The sequence below is a fragment of the Poeciliopsis prolifica genome, unplaced genomic scaffold, assembly GCF_027474105.1.
Source record: "Poeciliopsis prolifica strain line A6 unplaced genomic scaffold, Auburn_PproV2 SCAFFOLD038, whole genome shotgun sequence".
NCBI classification, from domain to species: domain Eukaryota; kingdom Metazoa; phylum Chordata; class Actinopteri; order Cyprinodontiformes; family Poeciliidae; genus Poeciliopsis; species Poeciliopsis prolifica.
In genome coordinates this window covers 6,134,711-6,152,523 of record NW_026562413.1, presented here as the reverse complement: position 1 = coordinate 6,152,523, position 17,813 = coordinate 6,134,711, and the positions used below count along the sequence as shown (strand labels likewise).

The following is a 17,813-nucleotide window of genomic DNA, read 5'->3' as shown; positions in this document are numbered from 1 at the left end:
TACTAAACTGTACATCTATGCATAATGACACAGAGGCTGCAGTGATCCAAATCACCTAATTCAATTATACCCTGCTCCGTATGCGACCTTATTTACTTTGTTTATCAAAAAATGCAGTTTAGATTTAGAGGAATCTGAATGTGAATGTGTTCCTCTTTGAAATAAACTTGAATTATTTCAAAGAGGAACAAAATAAATTTAGCAAATTCTAAAAAAAACAAAGAAATGAAAAGACTCATCCTTCATGCAAGCGATGCCCTTGCCACGATCCAGGAATCTTTCAGGATCAGGAAATATATCTGACTTGACACATTTAGTTGAAACCAAATATTTCTGTACACCGGGGGAAAAGATGCATAACTTTTTTTAATATTTGCATTGAATCCTCCTGAACATTTTCTCTTTTAGGTGAGTTAAGATCACCAAAATAGTCAGTATATGCTAAATGCCTGGATAGTGAGATTTTTTGGAATTACTCGTTTTCAAACCCACAAATTTACATTCACTACGGTTAATAAGTCTTTTCTAAAATGTTTCGGACAGACTAGAATATATGACTTCACGACATCTGACATACTCAAAAATACTATTTCTTAATGTAACATTTAATAAAAATGTGATATCACATAGAAAAATCTGAACCTCATTTAAAAATATAAATATGTCTGTGCCAAATGAGCAAAATGAAAAGAGCTGAGGAAAATAACCGAAGCTGGCTTGAGAGTGCCATTATTCACAATGTAATGAGACCGGTATGAACAAAGTTTAAAAGGAAACTATTAGTATTCCCAAAAGCAACAAAAGAATCTAGAGTTGTGTGCAAATGCATTCAGAGGAAAAAGGGGAAAGCTTACAAATGTGAGAAGACCGTCTTAATAATTATGGGAGTGGCGACATCGTGTTATAGTGGTGCTTTGCTGCAGAAGGGACTTGTGCACTTAAAACATGCATTTTATGAGGAAATGCAATGTAGAAATATTGCAGCAACCTATCAGGACATTAACCAGTCAGTTTTTTGGTTCTCACACAGCTCTGAAGTCAATCCAAGAGAACAAATCTGACTTATTTGCATCAGTTATATATGACACAAAAATGTGCTTTATTTAGTCAATTTGCATGTTTTTCTCATTTTTTTGTAAAGTTTTATGATTTTGAAAGTATTGTTCCTCACCAGTGTTGTACTGCTATGGAGCCGCTCTGTCAGTTCTAAACTTTGATTAGCAAATGAGACATTGGGCACCAAATAAATTAACACTAAGTGAAAAGTCTTCACATTTTGTTTTCAATGGAAAAATAGCGAGTTATTTAAAAGAAACTAAATTGTTTAAGAGCAGACTGAGCCCCCACGTCCACATTGTAACGCCTTCTAACAGCTTCGTTGGGTTTGAAAACTAAGATCAGAAGCTCTGAGTCTCTTTTGAACGCCTTTGAAAACATCCAATAAAGTGTTACTGTTATGAAAAGTTGTTGTCTCTCACCGCCTCGTAAGATTCGGTCTCTGAATCTGCTTTGGATTTTGTTCGTTTGTGGCATTTCAAAACGGTTGAAAAATGTTTGTTTGTTTTTCCATCTGGAAAAGGAAAATTGGAAAAATATTTGCGTTTACGGTTGTTTATACCCATCATATTGTATAAATGTTGTGTCCCTTTGTCTCTCCACTTGTGTCTGCCTCCTTTTTTCTTTTATTCTGGTATCTTTCATTTATTGTCTTGCCTCCATTTTCCTCCTTTCTTTAATTTTTATTTCTTTAGCTTTTCTCTTTAGTCCATTTAATTTGACCTACTTACTTTGTCTTCCTGTTGTTTGATATTTCTTTGTGACATTTGCACCTCCCTGCTTTTTTAAATTTCCATCCAAAACCTTTCCTGAGTCCTTTATTCTGTCATTCCTCCTTTATGTTCTTCTTTGCACACATTCTTCCTTGTGTTTTTCCTCCTCAGCTCTGTTTTGTGCAGGCTAAATACTTTAAAGCCTTTCCACTGTAGTTTGTAGTTCGAGTGTGAAATCTCCCCATAAAAAATGTAGAAACTGTGGGTTCGGTAACAAGTCTGCTGACGTGTACAAATCAATACAAGTAAGGTTTACGTGGGATTTGATTGGAATTTATTAATGTTTACAAACACAGCTTAGGCTATTGTCGATTTTGCATTTTGATTATGTGCTTTAAAACTATCTGAAACTGAGTTTTAAAGCTTAATCTTTTCTGTTCCCTCTTATTCTGTCCACATATGTTCCCTAATCTAAGTCAAGAGACATGTTTCACTTTCGATTGCTTTTTTTTACTAAAGTTTTTTGAGGAATTGAGAAGTTGCGGTGCCAAGATGCTGTTCATCTTAGCATGGTGCTGCTAAGATGAACAAAAAGTTTTAAAATTAAGAATATGAACTAATGTGCTCCTCAAAGCTTCTAGAGGCAGAATTCCTCTGCTGTGGCCTCAGACGGTCTTTTAGCACAGCATAAAATAAAAGAAACGGAGCAATAGATTACACATGGTTGGCAAACTCAGAACAGCAGTAAGACAAATAAACAAGATGAACAGTCTCTCATTGTTCCAGCCCTGCTGTTTGAAATAATTGCAGCCCACTCTGGATTGAGTGGAACGTCAGTCTGGACTGTGAACCTAATGTAGTTTTGTCTTTATCCACAGAAAAAGCCTCTTTCAGCCATTATAAAGGAAGTGTGTGAAGGGTAAGTGTGCTGCATGCATTGGAAAGTGCTTATTTTTCATAATACGTTTTTGAAATGCTATTAGGTTCAAAATTTTCTTCACCTTTTAATATCAGCTAAAGTGTTTTTATTTTGTTTTCAGATGGTCTTTGGGGAGCCATGAAACCTATGCTCTGCAGATTGCTGATGCAACAAATTTCTACATCACAGAAAAGGTTTGGTTGTCAGATTCTTTTTTTTTTCACTATAGCCTCCATCTGGGACGAAAGAGAAGCTATGAGTGCATGCTAATTTGTGCTTCCGTGTTGGAAATCTTCCACAGAATCGCAATGACATAAAAAATGGCTCCATCTTGCGTCTAACCACGTCTCCTGTAAGTTTTAACTTCTCTAAACAACACTGAATTAAAAAAAAAAGAAAACTAAACAACATTCTAATTCACTATGAAATTTTGCCTTTTCTCCTCTAGTACCAGACGGCCCTCCAGCTCCATGAACGGATCCAGTCATCCAGCATGGATGCAAAGCTAGAGTCACTGAAAGATCTGGCCAACGCCTCCAGGGACATCACCTTTGCGCAGGAGTTCATCAACCTGGACGGCATCTCGCTGCTCACTCAGATGGTGGAAAGTGGCACTGAGTAAGTTAAACTGTCTGCTCGTCTTACGCAGTGTTTTCCTTTCTCATAAGATAATTTTTGTCTCGTCTCATTTTCCCTAACGTGTTTTCATTTGAATTTGGAAAGAAACCATTGACATTTATTTACATTTTAAAATAAATGCTCTCCAAGGTTTTAAGGATGCTAACTCAAGTTAATCCTCTGAATGGTTTTTTTCATTTTTTGTTTTCATTTATTGATTTAAATCCATGACACAGTGGTCCACATTTATCAAGCACGCATGCAGATGAAAATCGGATTTTCTGTACAGTCATTTCAGTGAACTGGAATTGTAAATATATATTTTACAGAGAACTACAGCAGAAGAAATGCAGACTGATTAAAACTGGTGGTTCCCATAACCAATTCATAAGCTACGCAAGTTGTCAGTGCAGTCGTGTAGACGACTCATGAAGTTAACATGGAGCTGGATTTAAGAAAGAAAACCTGGCCCTCTAGAGTTATTGGAGTGCAGAGATTATTTTGGATAATAGCTGTCAGGGGCTCATGGATGTATTTGTTTGTGGGGTATATATCAACACTTTCTGCCACTTGTGTGACCTGTCCAATATTCACTCACCTCAGCAAGCCAGATGCTTGAACTTCACTTCTTGGTCACACTCATAGAGCACTGAAATGCTGTAATCAGACATTTCGTTGACCCTTAAACATAAAAAGCTCTCCAAATGATTAAATAGAAATTGTGACTACACAGCAAAAGCAACATACTCAATCCTCTAAATTCAGCTCAGCAAACAAAATCACCTTTATTTCCTATGCAGCAGTTGTTTTTCAGTACACCAGCACACCTAGCAAGGTAAAGTGTCACCCAGGTGTGAAAACAGAAAGTCTAGAGAAAAGGTCCTGTGAGTTTAATGGACGCTACAAGTTTTGAGATCTGTGAAGATTTGTGTTATGTAGAGGAAAAGTGTCTCTTTAAACCATCAGGGTTTAAAGTTTATTACTTTCCTAAGGTGAAATTTATCAACATTTTATGCTTGATGCAGTTTTCATTATTCAACTCTTTGGACTGTAAAGAGAAAATTGATGAAATCGAGAACATCACACAATGTCAAACACGTTCCTAAGATACTGCTGTGAAAATCTAAACCTGCTGTGGAGAAGGAAATCACGCTGTCAGGTTCTGTCACACTCTACGCAGTAAATGTTTCAAAGCAGTTTGTGCCGGTTTTTAAAATGATACTGCTATTTAGTTTGCTTCCGAGGTACATGGAGGTTCAAATTGAGTGAGTTAAACGTCTTCCTTTCTGATGAAACACCATAATGCTCTCCGATTTCTACCTTCCAGCCTTTTTGGTTATGTGGAAGATCACTTCTTAATTTAAAATTCAGAAGTTCAAAATTAACAAATACTTGCCTCTATTTAGTGTTACTGTTCAGAGCTTTTACACTGGCTAGCTCTGCTCATGCTCCCGGCTCTTTGATTACATATATGTTTTATGTTAATGACTGCTTTAGTAATTCGTGTGTGTGTGGGTAAAGGAAAAGATGCCTTGCGAGTGCCTCTGCTGCTCTTTCATATCAACAAAAGGAGTTTATTAGACCCAGAAATGTAGATAGATATCAGAAACAAACACTCTCACACTCATTAGTGGGCCTGGCAAACAACTTGGTGAACTGTAATTATTCAAGCGGCACAATTCTTGAGGCTACTGAGGGCAGAGCCGCTGTTTGATCTGATGCTTCTCCCAAAAGCGTGAGGCCTGCATTCATGTGGAAATCAGCTGATGGGATGCTGCTGCTGTCCACCAGAGCTGTGCTACGTACAAGGAGATGTCGCCCTCTACTGACAAAACATGGTGTAGCAAGTTATGTTTTTTTCTTTTTTTAAATATTAAAACAAAATAAGAAAGAGCATATCTAATTTATTTCACTTTATCTGTCTGCAATGACAGAATCTTCTGCTGAACAGCTAGAGGCCTGAATTTGTTGGCTAGCCAGAGCAATATCAGTGCATTTTGTTTCATCCCACCTCCAATGTTATTGCATGAATGTCTTCTTATTTATTTGTTTATTTATTAAGGATAACTGTTACAATTATACAAACTCCTTTGAGCTTAGAATAGCCATAGCAACTCCAAGAATAATTGTAAACTTGAATAGCAGATGTATTTCTTTATTAGCCATACTTTGTTATTTTATCTCAACTTTAATTGAAGTCATTCTCAAAAGGTTTGCTGATATCAAGAGGATTCCTGAGATAATCCACAGACTTCTTAGCGCTCTGCAAATGTACACTCAAAGCACTAAAACTCTTGAATTATTTGAATAAAATCAATGAGTTTTCTTCAAAGAAATGACGTAAAATTACACTCAATAGCACAATTGTGATTAATTTGGGTAATTTAAATAGCAGAAACTTGTCAAGTTTTAATTAAGTTGTTCTTTTTTATTGTCAGGTTATTATATTGATAACATAGACAACTTCAGGTATCTTTCAAAACAGAAACAATCTGTCAAAGGTTTGAAAACAAAAGCTTTTCAGATCCTTAGGTCTGAAAACTGGTTGATTCCTCCAAACATCGTGGGCAAATACCTACGTTTTTGCCTCCGATTTAAAATGTCATTGAGCTTGAGTTGTTCCTCACACAACTCACACTCTGAGTGTGAGTTTGAGTTTGAGTTGTATGAGAAATTTGCAGTTATTTCTTCACAAGTCTCGGTTTTGTAATTTTCAGAGTTGTATGTTTTAAGATCATTCCCGCCTGGAAAAAGAATCATCTATGTGAGTCATTAATAACCCAAAAATGGAATAAAACTGTTCACTCATAACAAGTCAATGTAAACTCCTAAAGGCGACTTCATGTCTATTTTTGTCCTCTTTTCCATTTTTTTGAGGCATATTTGCAGCACAATGTGGCTTTTAGGCTCGCTTTGAAAAAATAACGTTTGCCGCTGACTGCATTTTCATCTGATGTTGCTTTGCATGCTTTCAATATCCCAGCAGATTCACAGAACAACAACGTGTTTAAGTATTAAAATTTGGATTGAAACACTTCAGTTTAGCTTCATCAGAACAGTACATGAAGCGTATTGTCACCTGTCTTGTGCCAGCTCTAGGTTTTGTTATGTTGTCTCCCCTCTGTGACACCAAAGTTTCTCAAATCTTTGCAGGCGCTATCAGAAACTTCAGAAGATTATGAAGCCATGGTAAGCCCCCCTCCCTTTCCCGCTCCGTCTTTCGGTCGGGTAACACCGCTGGCTCTCTTCTCTTCCTAACCTCGCTGCTCGAGTCTGCATGATTAAGACTCTGGCCTCGAGGGGAATTTTAACTCAGGCTTCCCCCTTTTATTTATTTTTTTTAAAGAAAATGCTTAATTTTATTTCCTGCATGTGGTTTGGGCAGCCAGTGACAAAAATTGTTTACGAAAAAAACAAAAGAAAACCAAGATTTTGTTTTTTTTCCCCCTAAAATTGTACCACTTTTACCCAAATGTGTGGTTCAGCTGTTTGGTCTTCACAAAGAGAGAAATTATGCTCCTTTACGTGTTTGCAAAACCTAGCGAGTAGCTAGCTTTTTTTATTTCATGTGTTAGTTATTGGGATTTATATCTTGGTTCTCTTTATAAAATGATCCTCAGTTTTAAGGGGTTGTCCAAGCGCTCACATCGAGTCCTTCATTCAGCTTCTCTTTGACCTTAATGTTGTTAGTCTAAAGCTTTTATCATCACAGGGCCATCCGCCATCTTTCTACAAGGATTGTCTCTTTATTTGCTTCAAGTAGTCTTTAGTTTTAGCATTTTCATCATTTCTTATTTCTCTACATTTTTTGTATAAGAAAAAGCTGTTTCATTTTTCAGGTGTGAGTTACTAATTTTCCATGAAACTGTTTTCCAATTCTCTGCTGTGCAGCGGTAATTACTAACCTGCTATATTTACTTTTTAGAGTAGGAATGCTTATGACATCACTGACTGTCCTTTTAAATCTCTAAACTGCAGAACAGATTTTTTTGCCCATAAGGCTTAATAGTTAGCGATAAGGCTTAATAGTTAGCGATGATAAAAATAGACAGTCGAAACAGATCGCTGCGTAGTTTAATTACTGAGGTAAATTAATTTATTTATTTATTAGGGACAGTGCACATTAATGAACAATCAATACTTCTGTACAGACTGTAAATGAGCCAGATTATAGCATAGCTGCTAAATGATCCTAACAAGTGACCATTGAAGATGGACACCAGCCATCTGCGACTCTGCAAGGATAAGCTATAGACAGAGGCTGGCTGGATAAAATAAATTAACATTTGATGATATTTCGTTTTGAGATCCATCTTTTGGTGTTCTTTTGGTGTTATTTTCCATTAATAAAACCAGTTACCATAAGAAGGTTAAGCAAGGTACAAACAGCAGAGGTCAGCATTGCTTCACTTTTGGTGAAACCAAATTATTTTAATAACGTTAAACCTTTTACTACAATTTATTTTTTTTTACTTTGAGAAAAGTAATAACAAATCCCTGGTTATTTAATTAGGTCGTTCCTGCAGGTTCATGATAATCAGTTATCTAATATGTTTTTGCTTTGGCTTCTTGTCGTGCTCTCAGCCTCATCTACTTAATTTACGTCTGCGTATATTTGTGAAACTGCATCTGTCCTGTGAAAGCAGCCCCTCTGGTCCTGAATGAACTTCTTCCAGCTCCTGCTGATCTTCTGACAGTCCTGCTGTTTGCTGACAGCCATTCTGTCCGTGCTTGAGCTCAAAACTCTTTCCCATGTCTCCTGCTACTTTCGTTTCTACTTCTGTCTCCAGCGAGCCATTTTGCAGCCTGGCATTTTTTTTTTTTCAGGTCGCATTCTGCTTCCTCTCCGCCACCTTTCTCTCTCTCTCTCTGCTGACCGCTTGCTTCTCGTTGCTTCCCGAGGCATCTGGGCTTTGCGTCAAAATGCTGCTCTTTGCCAGCTGGTGTAGAGAAGTTTTCCATTGTTTACGTTTGTTTTCTATCCCGTAGTTTCGGTGACCTGCTGTCCTTTACTCTGACGGCCTTTGTGGAGTTGATGGACCATGGGATTGTCTCCTGGGATACATTTTCTGTGGCCTTTATCAAAAAGGTCAGCCAGGAAAATGCCACATTAGCCAGGCTCTAAATTTATTGGGAGCCCGTTATTTTTAGTTTTTTTTTCTTCTGTTTTACTCCCAAGTTGTTTGTCACAACCATGATGTGTCTACACCATAACTGACAATTTACAACATTTTGTGAAATAATCATTTTAAGATACTGTAAAGCTTTCATGGACATGATGAGCTACAATGTGGCCTCCTTCAGAATAACGTCATATAAATTTAGGTAGTTTGGCATTTTGTCAACTCCATCAGAGTTTTTCACTGACTCTTTCATAAATGGCTTTACTTCACATGTATCAAGTATTTCTTTATACTCACTAGTTTGTCACCACCTTCAGATCTGTGTCATGTACTATCAACTCTGTCAGAAGGACTTTATGTTGTTTTTTTATTTTAAATAATATTTCTTTTGCTTCTTGAGAAGCATTTGTCTGTAAAATTGAGTAAACATGTCACTAATAGGGTCATTAAAAAATAATTTCATATTTTAGTTTTGTCAAAGTTCTGGGTCAGGTCCATTAAAAATATAATTTTCAAAAAAAATGTTGCAACTGGGAGCCTGCACCTTGCCATCTTTACATTTCCAAAACATTATTTGTCATATTTGAATACATGAGGAATTATAAAAATTTTTGGGGGGGACATTTTAACCCATTTTGTCCCACTTCTCAAGAATCACTGTTAGCTACTTTACTTTCACTTCATAACACTTAACTGCTCTGGTAGTGTATGTCATAAAATCCCACAAAAAAAAAACAATGTAGAAAAGTGACAAAATGTAGAAAATGTTCAGAAGGTCTAAATACTTCCTGCTACCGAGGTACATCAGAGAAAGTTAAAAGTAGACTGACTATTTTGCATTGTTTAAAAACTCTGTGTTCTCTGATGATCTAAAGATTGCCAGCTTTGTGAACAAGACCGCCATGGACACAGCAGTGCTGCAGCGTTCCCTGGCCATCCTGGAGTCCATGGTGCTCAACAGTCAAGATCTTTACCACAAGGTGGCGCAAGAGATCACGATTGGACAGCTCATCCCACACCTTCAGGGGTATGAAATGCAACAGTTTTTAACTGTTCATGACCCAGTTTTCATGAGTCATTTTAAATAAAGCACACCTTTCCTTTGATTCCAGGACTGATCAAGACATCCAGACCTACACCATCGCCGTTATCAATGCTCTGTTCCTCAAAGCTCCAGAGGAGAAGAGACAGGTGAGGGTGCCTACTGCTCCAGTTGCGTGGCGTCGCCATCCCCAGCAGTTTTGTCATGTAACTGTGAAACGAACAAATGTGTGACTTTGTGTGTGCTTTGGTTTGCTCTGTGTTCGACGATGAGAACATCTGTCTCTCCCTTCGTCGTTGCCAAAGTGATGTTCATTCTCTCATCTCTCCCTCTCACCTGCAGCCAATTACACTCTCTCCACGTCAGCACCACAGGGCCCAGTGATGCACTTTTCACATTAATTATGAATGACGCTAACTCGAGGGCCCGTCTCGTGTTTAGCGCTCGGAGCTGAAGACATGTTAGGCGGAAAAAGGACGCATACAGATTCTAGTGTTGCAGTGAAAGCCTTCTTTGGTACTTTTTTATTGTTGCTGTTTGCAGAAACTTTTTTTCTGGGTCATCAGGCTCCATTTATAAACGCATATAGAAAACTATGTGTCCACGTCTATATATATTTTTGCAGATGGGCAGTTTCCAAAATGCAATGTTCTCTTGTTGCTTATTTTAAGAGTGTGAGCGTCAAACAGCACCTATTTGATTGTTCGTGGTGTATGTGTGCGTTCAAAAGGACCTCAACCACCAGTGAAGCTATTTTTATGGAGTGCAACCCTCCTTCCTCCATCCCCAACAGAACCACAAACTGCACCACTGACAGAAATTAGATTTATTTTTCTTTTGACTTCACCCCACATTCACTCACTCACCCTCTCTGTCTCTGTTTCTGACCTTGCTTCCTCACTGCACACGACATGGTAGTTTGATGAGAACATTGTGGACATCCTAAATTGTCCCCTGACAGTAAGTGCACCCTTGATTAGCACACTTCGTAGTTTGCATTGTAGAATATATCCGCTAGCGCATCTACTATCCCCTTTAAGTTTCTGTCTCGAGCTTCTTTTTCTTATTATTTTGCAGCCTGTCACTGCGTAAACTGCCATGAACTCCTTATTCTTTTCATTTTTGCATAGAAAATCTTAAGATCAGAGGTTTGCCTTGATATGTTGTCTCACTTTTATCACTCCCCACTTTATCTTTTCTCTCTTCTTATGTTCTTTTTCTCTATTCCTTTTGTTCCCTCCTCTTTTTTTTCTAAATCCACAGGAGATGGCCCACATTCTAGCTCAGAAGCAGCTACGCTCCATCATCCTCACTGTAAGTTTTTCTGAAACTCTGCAGTTTATTCCCAATGTTTTCAGATGATTTTCCCTCGTCTTCTTTTTTGTTTACCCCCAAAATCATGACTTTTTCCTCACTTTGTTGTCATAAAACTTTCCACCTTTTCACATATTCTATTTGATCAAAACTCTTCCTCTATCTTGATGTCCTCATGCAGAATGTAATCCGGAGCCCCACACCCATTAATGATGAGATGGCACATCAGCTGTATGTGCTGCAGGTGCTCAACTTCAACACGCTTGAGGATCGCATGATGACCAAGATGGATCCTCAGGACCAGGTTTGGATCCCACTGACAAAATCTTGAAATTAAGAGAATTAAAACGTAAAAAATATAAAGATATTTTTGTTTAAAAAAAATATACATTTTGAGTTAAACACCATCAATTGAACCACTAGCTTTTACTGTCATTAAAAGAAGTATATTAAAAAAAGAAGAAAAAATATCTTAAAACTTCAGCTTTGCATAGTGTTCAGTTAGATCCGGCACAATACTTCTAAAAAAGATCTTTAATAAATGCTGCTTGGTTTGTCTTGATAGAAGAAACAATATTTTTGCAGCTAATTAACCAGCGTAACATTGTGCAACGGCTTCCAAAAATAATTTCTGTTAAACTTCTTCACCTTTTGTTGCCAGTGTTTCCAGCACAAGGATTTTGTTCTGTATTTATTGTCCATTGAAAATAAAATGCCTTCTGTCATCGTGACATGTTTGTTTTTACTGATTAGACATCAGTGCACTTTCCTAGCCATTTAACAGCAGCAAACTCTTGTCTTGTCCAACTGGATTATACAGTGGGATTATTAGAGGATAAGCACCCACCTCCATCAGTCAGTATGTAATCAAACTGTCAAAATAGGTACAATAATTACTTTTACATTAAGAAAAACTGCCTCACATTTAACCTCAGACGTTAAAAATGATGATAGTAATAACAATTAATATTGATTTGGCCACAGTGTGTGAAAATGGTTGTTGGTCCTCTTAATGTCATAAAATGCCAGACAGCTCAGATGAGTCAGCAGGATTCTCACCTCATAAAGCTCTGAATGGAATAATGTGGTCTCTGGTTCTTGAGCTGCACTTCAATATACCCCCCTCTGCGTGTTCAGGCTCAGAGGGACATCATCTTTGAGCTTCGAAGAATTGCCTTCGACGTGGAGAGCGAGCCCAACAACGGAGGCAGCATCGAAAAGCGCAAATCCATGTACACCAGGGACTACAAAAAGCTTGGCTTCATTGTAAGTTTGACGTGTGTGTGTGAGGTCTTTTTTTTTTTTTTTTTAAGAGCTGTAGCAGAATAATTTAAGCTAAACCTACCTTTGCTTGACTTAAGCCTGGAGCATTTTGGGGGGGGTGTACTAAACCTCCATGCTTATGAACTCATGTGCTCAATAAAAATGAGGTCAATTGGACTGCCTCGTTCCTCCCCCTTAACACTTTTACGCTTCCATTCAGACACAATAAAAATGGTCCTCCACTCATGTAATAAAACGTCAAAAGAAGATCATAATACCATTGTACCAATTAGCAACTTTTTCAAAAGACGGAAAGTAACTTGAATAGTGTATTTTTACTGCACCATATTTTTAACTTTGACTTGAACTATATTGTTTTGAAGTAAAACTACTCTTGAGTAGAAGTTGTGTTTACTTCACTCACCTCTAATAACTTGTATATAATGAAGACCAAACCTGATTTAAGCAAAATGCTACAAACAAAAATACACCTACAATTTCTAATCTTGCAGATCAAGTTAACATACAGTAACACTACATACATATTGTCACTGGAGGAACGTCATGCTGTTCTAACTTACTTGTTGTTGCTGTTATAAGTTTGTTTTATTTTTTATTAAAGTGTTCTTTCTTCCCCAGCAGCTGAAAACTGAACTAGTAATACTTTGCACACTTTGTTTGTCTTGATTCTTGGTTGGCTGAGCATAAAATGACAAAGGTTCATGATTAAGAGTCAGTCGTGTGTTGAGCGTCGCTCTGTATTTGTGTTTTCCTAGAATCATGTCAATCCAGCTGTGGATTTTACCCAGATTCCTCCAGGCATGCTGGCTCTCGATAACATGCTTTACTTTGCCAAACACCACCAGGATGCTTACATCAGGGTAAGCGCACACGCATACACACACACTCACATACACACAAAGTGGAGTTGTGTTGATGCATCCTGTGGATGGAGCTGTGAATGTTTTTTTTTTTTTTTGCTTTTTTTATTTTAGGTGTTTGGTCTTCTCTATTTCTATCAAACATTTCTTTTCTCTATCTTTGTCATTTCTTTTTCCTTTTTTGAAAATGTCAAACCAACAAAACTACAATTAAATGTTGCTATAAAAATGTTACACTTGCTCAGTAGAACTTGATTTCAAAACCACCTTCTCTGCAGAAAATCTGACTTATTTGAGAGTCTTTATTATCATGCTAACATGGCCGCAACCCCAACACCCCGATAATTTTCCTATTAAATCTGTCACCGCCTGAATAGGCCGAGACCTTCATGCCAATTTGCCTTCACCCTGATGATACAAGTGTGGGCTTTTCATACATTTGCCACTGACAGCATGACAAAAAAAAATGCATCATTGTACACTTTTCCTCCTCCTCCATTGTTACACCACTTCTAAAAGGAAGTACTATCATCCACAAGCCTCAATGAATCTGCTGGAAATTTTCTGTGCTAATCCAACAATAATGTGGAAAGTGGAAGAAAAAACTGCATGATTTCCAAAATGTATCTGTTTTTTTTTTTTACTTCAGCCTTCTTTAGTTTGAGACACTTAAATGAATTTCAATGTAGCCAATTATCTTCTAATTGACAGCTGTTCAAATGATCTCAGCATAAATCCAACAGTTCTGAAAAGACAACAAACATTTTTTTACATATATACAGTACAGACCAAAAGTTTGGACACACCTTTTCATTCAATGAGTTTTTTTTATTTTCATCACTATTGACATTGCAGATTCACACTGAAGGCATCAAACTATGAATTAACCCATGTGGAAAAATGTACTAAACAAAAAAGTGTAAAACAACTGAAAATACACCTTATATTGTAGTTTCTTCAAAGTAGCAACCTTTTGCTATGATTACTGCTTTGCACAGACTCTGCATTGTCTTGATGAGCTTCAAGAGGTCGTCGCCTGAAATGGTTTTCACTTCACAGGTGTGCCCTGTCGGGTTAATAAGTGGGCTTTCTTGCCTTATAAATAGTCATAAAAATAAAGGAAACCCATTGAATGAGATGGTTGTGTCTGAACTTTTGGTCTGTACTATACATAAAATTCTAATTCATTTTCTTGTGGCATGTGTGAAGAGGTTGGCTAAGTGAAGAGTCTGCCCTTTAAAATGACATGCTGAAGGAAGGGAACAGGAGCAAGAGCAAATGAATGAAACAGTCTGGGTCAAAGGGCCTTCAAATGTCTTTTCACTTGAAGAAATTTCGTTCCCCTTTCTCCATCATGTGGATTTTCCAGATTGTCCTAGAGAACAGCAGCAGGGAAGACAAGCACGAATGCCCGTTCGGCCGCAGCAGCATCGAGCTGACCAAGATGCTCTGCGAGATCCTGAAAGTCGGCGAACTTCGTAAGTCATCATCAGAGATGTCCAGAGATCACATGTTTACACAAATTCCTCATGACAAACTTTGGAGCTCTCTGCTCAATGTACTAGAGAACAAAACAAAATCTCTGCCTATTTTCACTCCACTTTTTTAAATGGGCAGCTTGTTCTCAGCTCTGCTCCAGACTGACCCCTGCTGCTCCCGGTGGGAATGGAGGAGGCAATTTTAGCTTCTGTTTTTAGGTTGACGTGCCCTTTTCCATAGCTCTTGTTTTATTTTTATTTCTATTTTCCAGGGAAATGTGCTGCAGGAGCCATTTGATGACTCTCTAAAACATGTCCCTCATTTATTTTTAAGTCCTGAGTGAATTTTGGCTCTAATGCACCTCTGGCTTTATAGAAGATGAGAGAACTGCACTAATTATTATAAATCTACCCGCCTAAAGACAATCAGTTTCTGAATAGAGGATAGTTGGATACATTTTGTATGTTTTCATGTGCTTTCCAAATGTATTTTTTCCTTTTTTGATTTTCTCTGTCAGTCATCTGAGCTTGTTTTTTTTCCTAATATTTCATTTATTTATGCATGTTATCCTTTGCTGCAGAGCTCAAGTTTTTTCTTTTTTTAAAATTCATCTTCTTTTATCCATATTCGAAATGCCCCTGTGACTCTTTCTTCTTGCAGACTGAAATTTCTTTCCTTTAAGTCTTAAATGATAATAATTCGAGAATTGCTTTGTCCTCATTCTTTCTATAAATTTTATATTTTAAGAAAGCCTTATTTTTTTAACAACTCTCCTGATCAAAACTAAAAACGCTGAGTGAAGTATATGCTTTTTGTTAAATGTAACAGCTATGTAACAGGTTATTGACATTTTGTTGCTATGATAAAAACCTCAGCAGAATAACTGCCCTGACCTTGACTTGCTGTTCTGAGGTTTCCCCTGGTAGTTGCGCTCTGTGCTGCGTTTGTTATTTCAGTCCATAAATATTAATTATAAGCTACAGCGTGTTTTACAATTGTTTAAACTGACTGTAAATAGGAACCCAGGATCTTCAAAGAATCATTTGTATAAGTGCATAATTTGCCAAAAAATGATCAAATATGCACTTTGAGTGGTGTGAAGTATGCCATGTGAAACAAAACATGTCAATGCAGTAAGACATAAAAGAGAATACAGCGAGTTTGTTTTATTGGATGCCAAATCTTTAGCATTTGATCCAATTCTATCTGGGCTTGAGTTAATATTTTCACAGAACTGGACCAGCCTCTCTGACATGCTCTCCATCATTTTCTTTGCTGAAAGTTGAACGTGTTCACATTTTGTCTCAGTGCATTCATACACTACCTGGAATTTACTCCCTTTCCAGGTTGCAGGTCATAGTACATACTTACAAAGTGGAATTAAAATGAAACCTGTGTTTCAAGAACTTTTTTTTGCATGAATTTGCATTCGTCTTAAAAGTCAGTACTTTGAACATCCCTCAGTGCAATTACTGCTACAAATCTACCAATATTGTTTATCCTAAGGCAGAAATAATTTATTCTTTATAAAATTCTTCATCTTGTCTGAGACTGGACGGATAGTGTCTAAGAAATATCACTTTTTTTTCAAGTCTGAACTTTGTCTGGATCACGATAACATCAGTACGTTTTGACCCAAACCTTGTAGTTCTGGCTGCATGTTTAAGGTTGTTGTTTTGTTGCATGGTGAGCCTCCAACAGGATTGACCTTGGTTCTGACTCCACCAGGTTTTCCTGTAGGTACATTGTGTTCAGCATGAACAAACACCATGAAGGTCAGATCCATCCTGCAGCTCCTCCAGAGTTACCGATCATTTCGGCTGCTTCTCTGATAAACATTCTTTCTTTGCCTATTAGTTTAGTTTAAGTGGATTGCTAAGTTTGTGTCATACTCTTTTGATTTTTGGTGGCTGGATTAAACGGTGCTCTGTGAAATACCCAACACTTGGCACCCTGTTTCTTGATCTCCATGATGCTCTTTGATCCCTAACAAACCCTAAAGGCCTTCACAGAGCAGCTGGATTTATTCTGCGATCCTGTCACACATGCATACATTAAAACATACTAATGAACTACGGAGTCGAATGGATGTTGCGTAGGCCAAGGGAGCAGGTGCTGAGGGAGTAACACCGGATCATTTATGGCTCTGCTCCTTTGTGTGTTGCTCTGTGAATATGCAGCATGTGTGCTGGTGCTTCGGTGTGCTCTTCCCAGAGGGAAGATGACAAGGGGAATGAGTCCCAGCTCCACATTGAAACTGTCATCATTCAGTTGACCTTTCCGTGGGGAAACGTAGAAACTCCTGACACTAATGAGGATGTTGGAGGCTGTGTCTGTCTCTCTGTAGTGTTTTATCAGTTTTGATAGTGTCCTATTTAAGTTGGCACTCTTTCTATAGTAAGGCACAAGAATAACATTTTAAGAGAGTGACTATTTTTTTACTTCCAATGTTCACACTGCAGAGAATACATTTTCTATATTTCTTGATGATTATGGCATTCTGGTATTTTTTTATTTTAATTTTATCTGGGGCAAATCTATGAGCTAAGATGAAGGTAGATGGGCTGTTCAACTTATTGCATAAATAAACAGTGACACAGAGTTTCTTGAAGACTTAATCTATGCAATAAAAAAAAAAAAACCCAACTTGATTCTGTTAAAGTAAAAGTTTCTTAAAAAAAAACAAAATTCCAAACCCCTTTGAAGTTTGTTGGTCTTGTTTCCTTGTACTTCATCGCTTGTGGATAAGGACAGAAGAAAGAGACAGCAGATGAATGTTGACGGCGCTGACGTCTTTCTGGCTCGCTTCTAAAATGTTCGTGTTTAACTCTGCTGCTCATGCAATCTGTTTTCATTCTCCAAAGAATCAAACTCTGAGGAATTCTGGATGAAGTGGATGAAGCTCTTATGGCTGTATTTCTTTTCCTCTTGCCTCTTCATGCCTTTTTTCCCCCTCTGGATTGTCAGTGTTTACTTTCAAGGCTTCTAATTTCTTTTTAAGGAAATACAAAAATATGTTTCTTTAAAGTTGATGAGCGTCCTACCAGTGCAGCATTCAAATTTCAATATTCCCCTTGTTTATCTAATTACTTTTGGTGACATGAGCTAAGCTTTTGTATTTGAATTGGATGTAAGTGGTCTGAGTCTCTAAATAATTCATAACACACTGCAGGTATCTCTCTCACCTCCCTCCATTAAATCATACTATTTTCCCCCTCACATTTGCTGATGCCCTGCCTCAGATCCCTGAAAGATTAATTGTGTCACCGTGTTTCTGCTGGAACACGGAGCTTAATGGAATCTGCGACTCGCCGAGCCACGTCTTCTCCGACTCCCCGGGTTTAAGTCGGCCTATGTAATATTTATAAAGTTATTTTGAAAGGGTCAGACATGGTGAGTAATGGC

At 37.7% G+C, this 17,813-nt stretch overlaps 1 protein-coding gene across 6 annotated transcripts in view; it reads left to right on the top strand.

Annotated features, from left to right (window-relative positions):
* The window catches only part of elmo1 (engulfment and cell motility 1 (ced-12 homolog, C. elegans)), a 97,859-nt gene that overhangs the window by 46,782 nt on the left and 33,264 nt on the right, over nt 1-17,813 (top strand). For 3 of the 6 annotated variants that reach the window (XM_055053727.1, XM_055053729.1, XM_055053728.1), the window contains exons 3-16: nt 2,648-2,688; nt 2,810-2,882; nt 2,990-3,040; nt 3,137-3,306; nt 6,460-6,495; nt 8,296-8,395; nt 9,305-9,456; nt 9,542-9,620; nt 10,390-10,431; nt 10,735-10,785; nt 10,967-11,089; nt 11,923-12,051; nt 12,825-12,929; nt 14,299-14,407. In XM_055053727.1, the coding sequence (XP_054909702.1) occupies nt 2,648-2,688; nt 2,810-2,882; nt 2,990-3,040; nt 3,137-3,306; nt 6,460-6,495; nt 8,296-8,395; nt 9,305-9,456; nt 9,542-9,620; nt 10,390-10,431; nt 10,735-10,785; nt 10,967-11,089; nt 11,923-12,051; nt 12,825-12,929; nt 14,299-14,407 (1,261 nt within the window). The remainder of the gene's footprint in view (nt 1-2,647; nt 2,689-2,809; nt 2,883-2,989; nt 3,041-3,136; nt 3,307-6,459; nt 6,496-8,295; nt 8,396-9,304; nt 9,457-9,541; nt 9,621-10,389; nt 10,432-10,734; nt 10,786-10,966; nt 11,090-11,922; nt 12,052-12,824; nt 12,930-14,298; nt 14,408-17,813) is intronic. The other 3 variants (XM_055053730.1, XM_055053732.1, XM_055053733.1) reach the window with 3 other exon arrangements.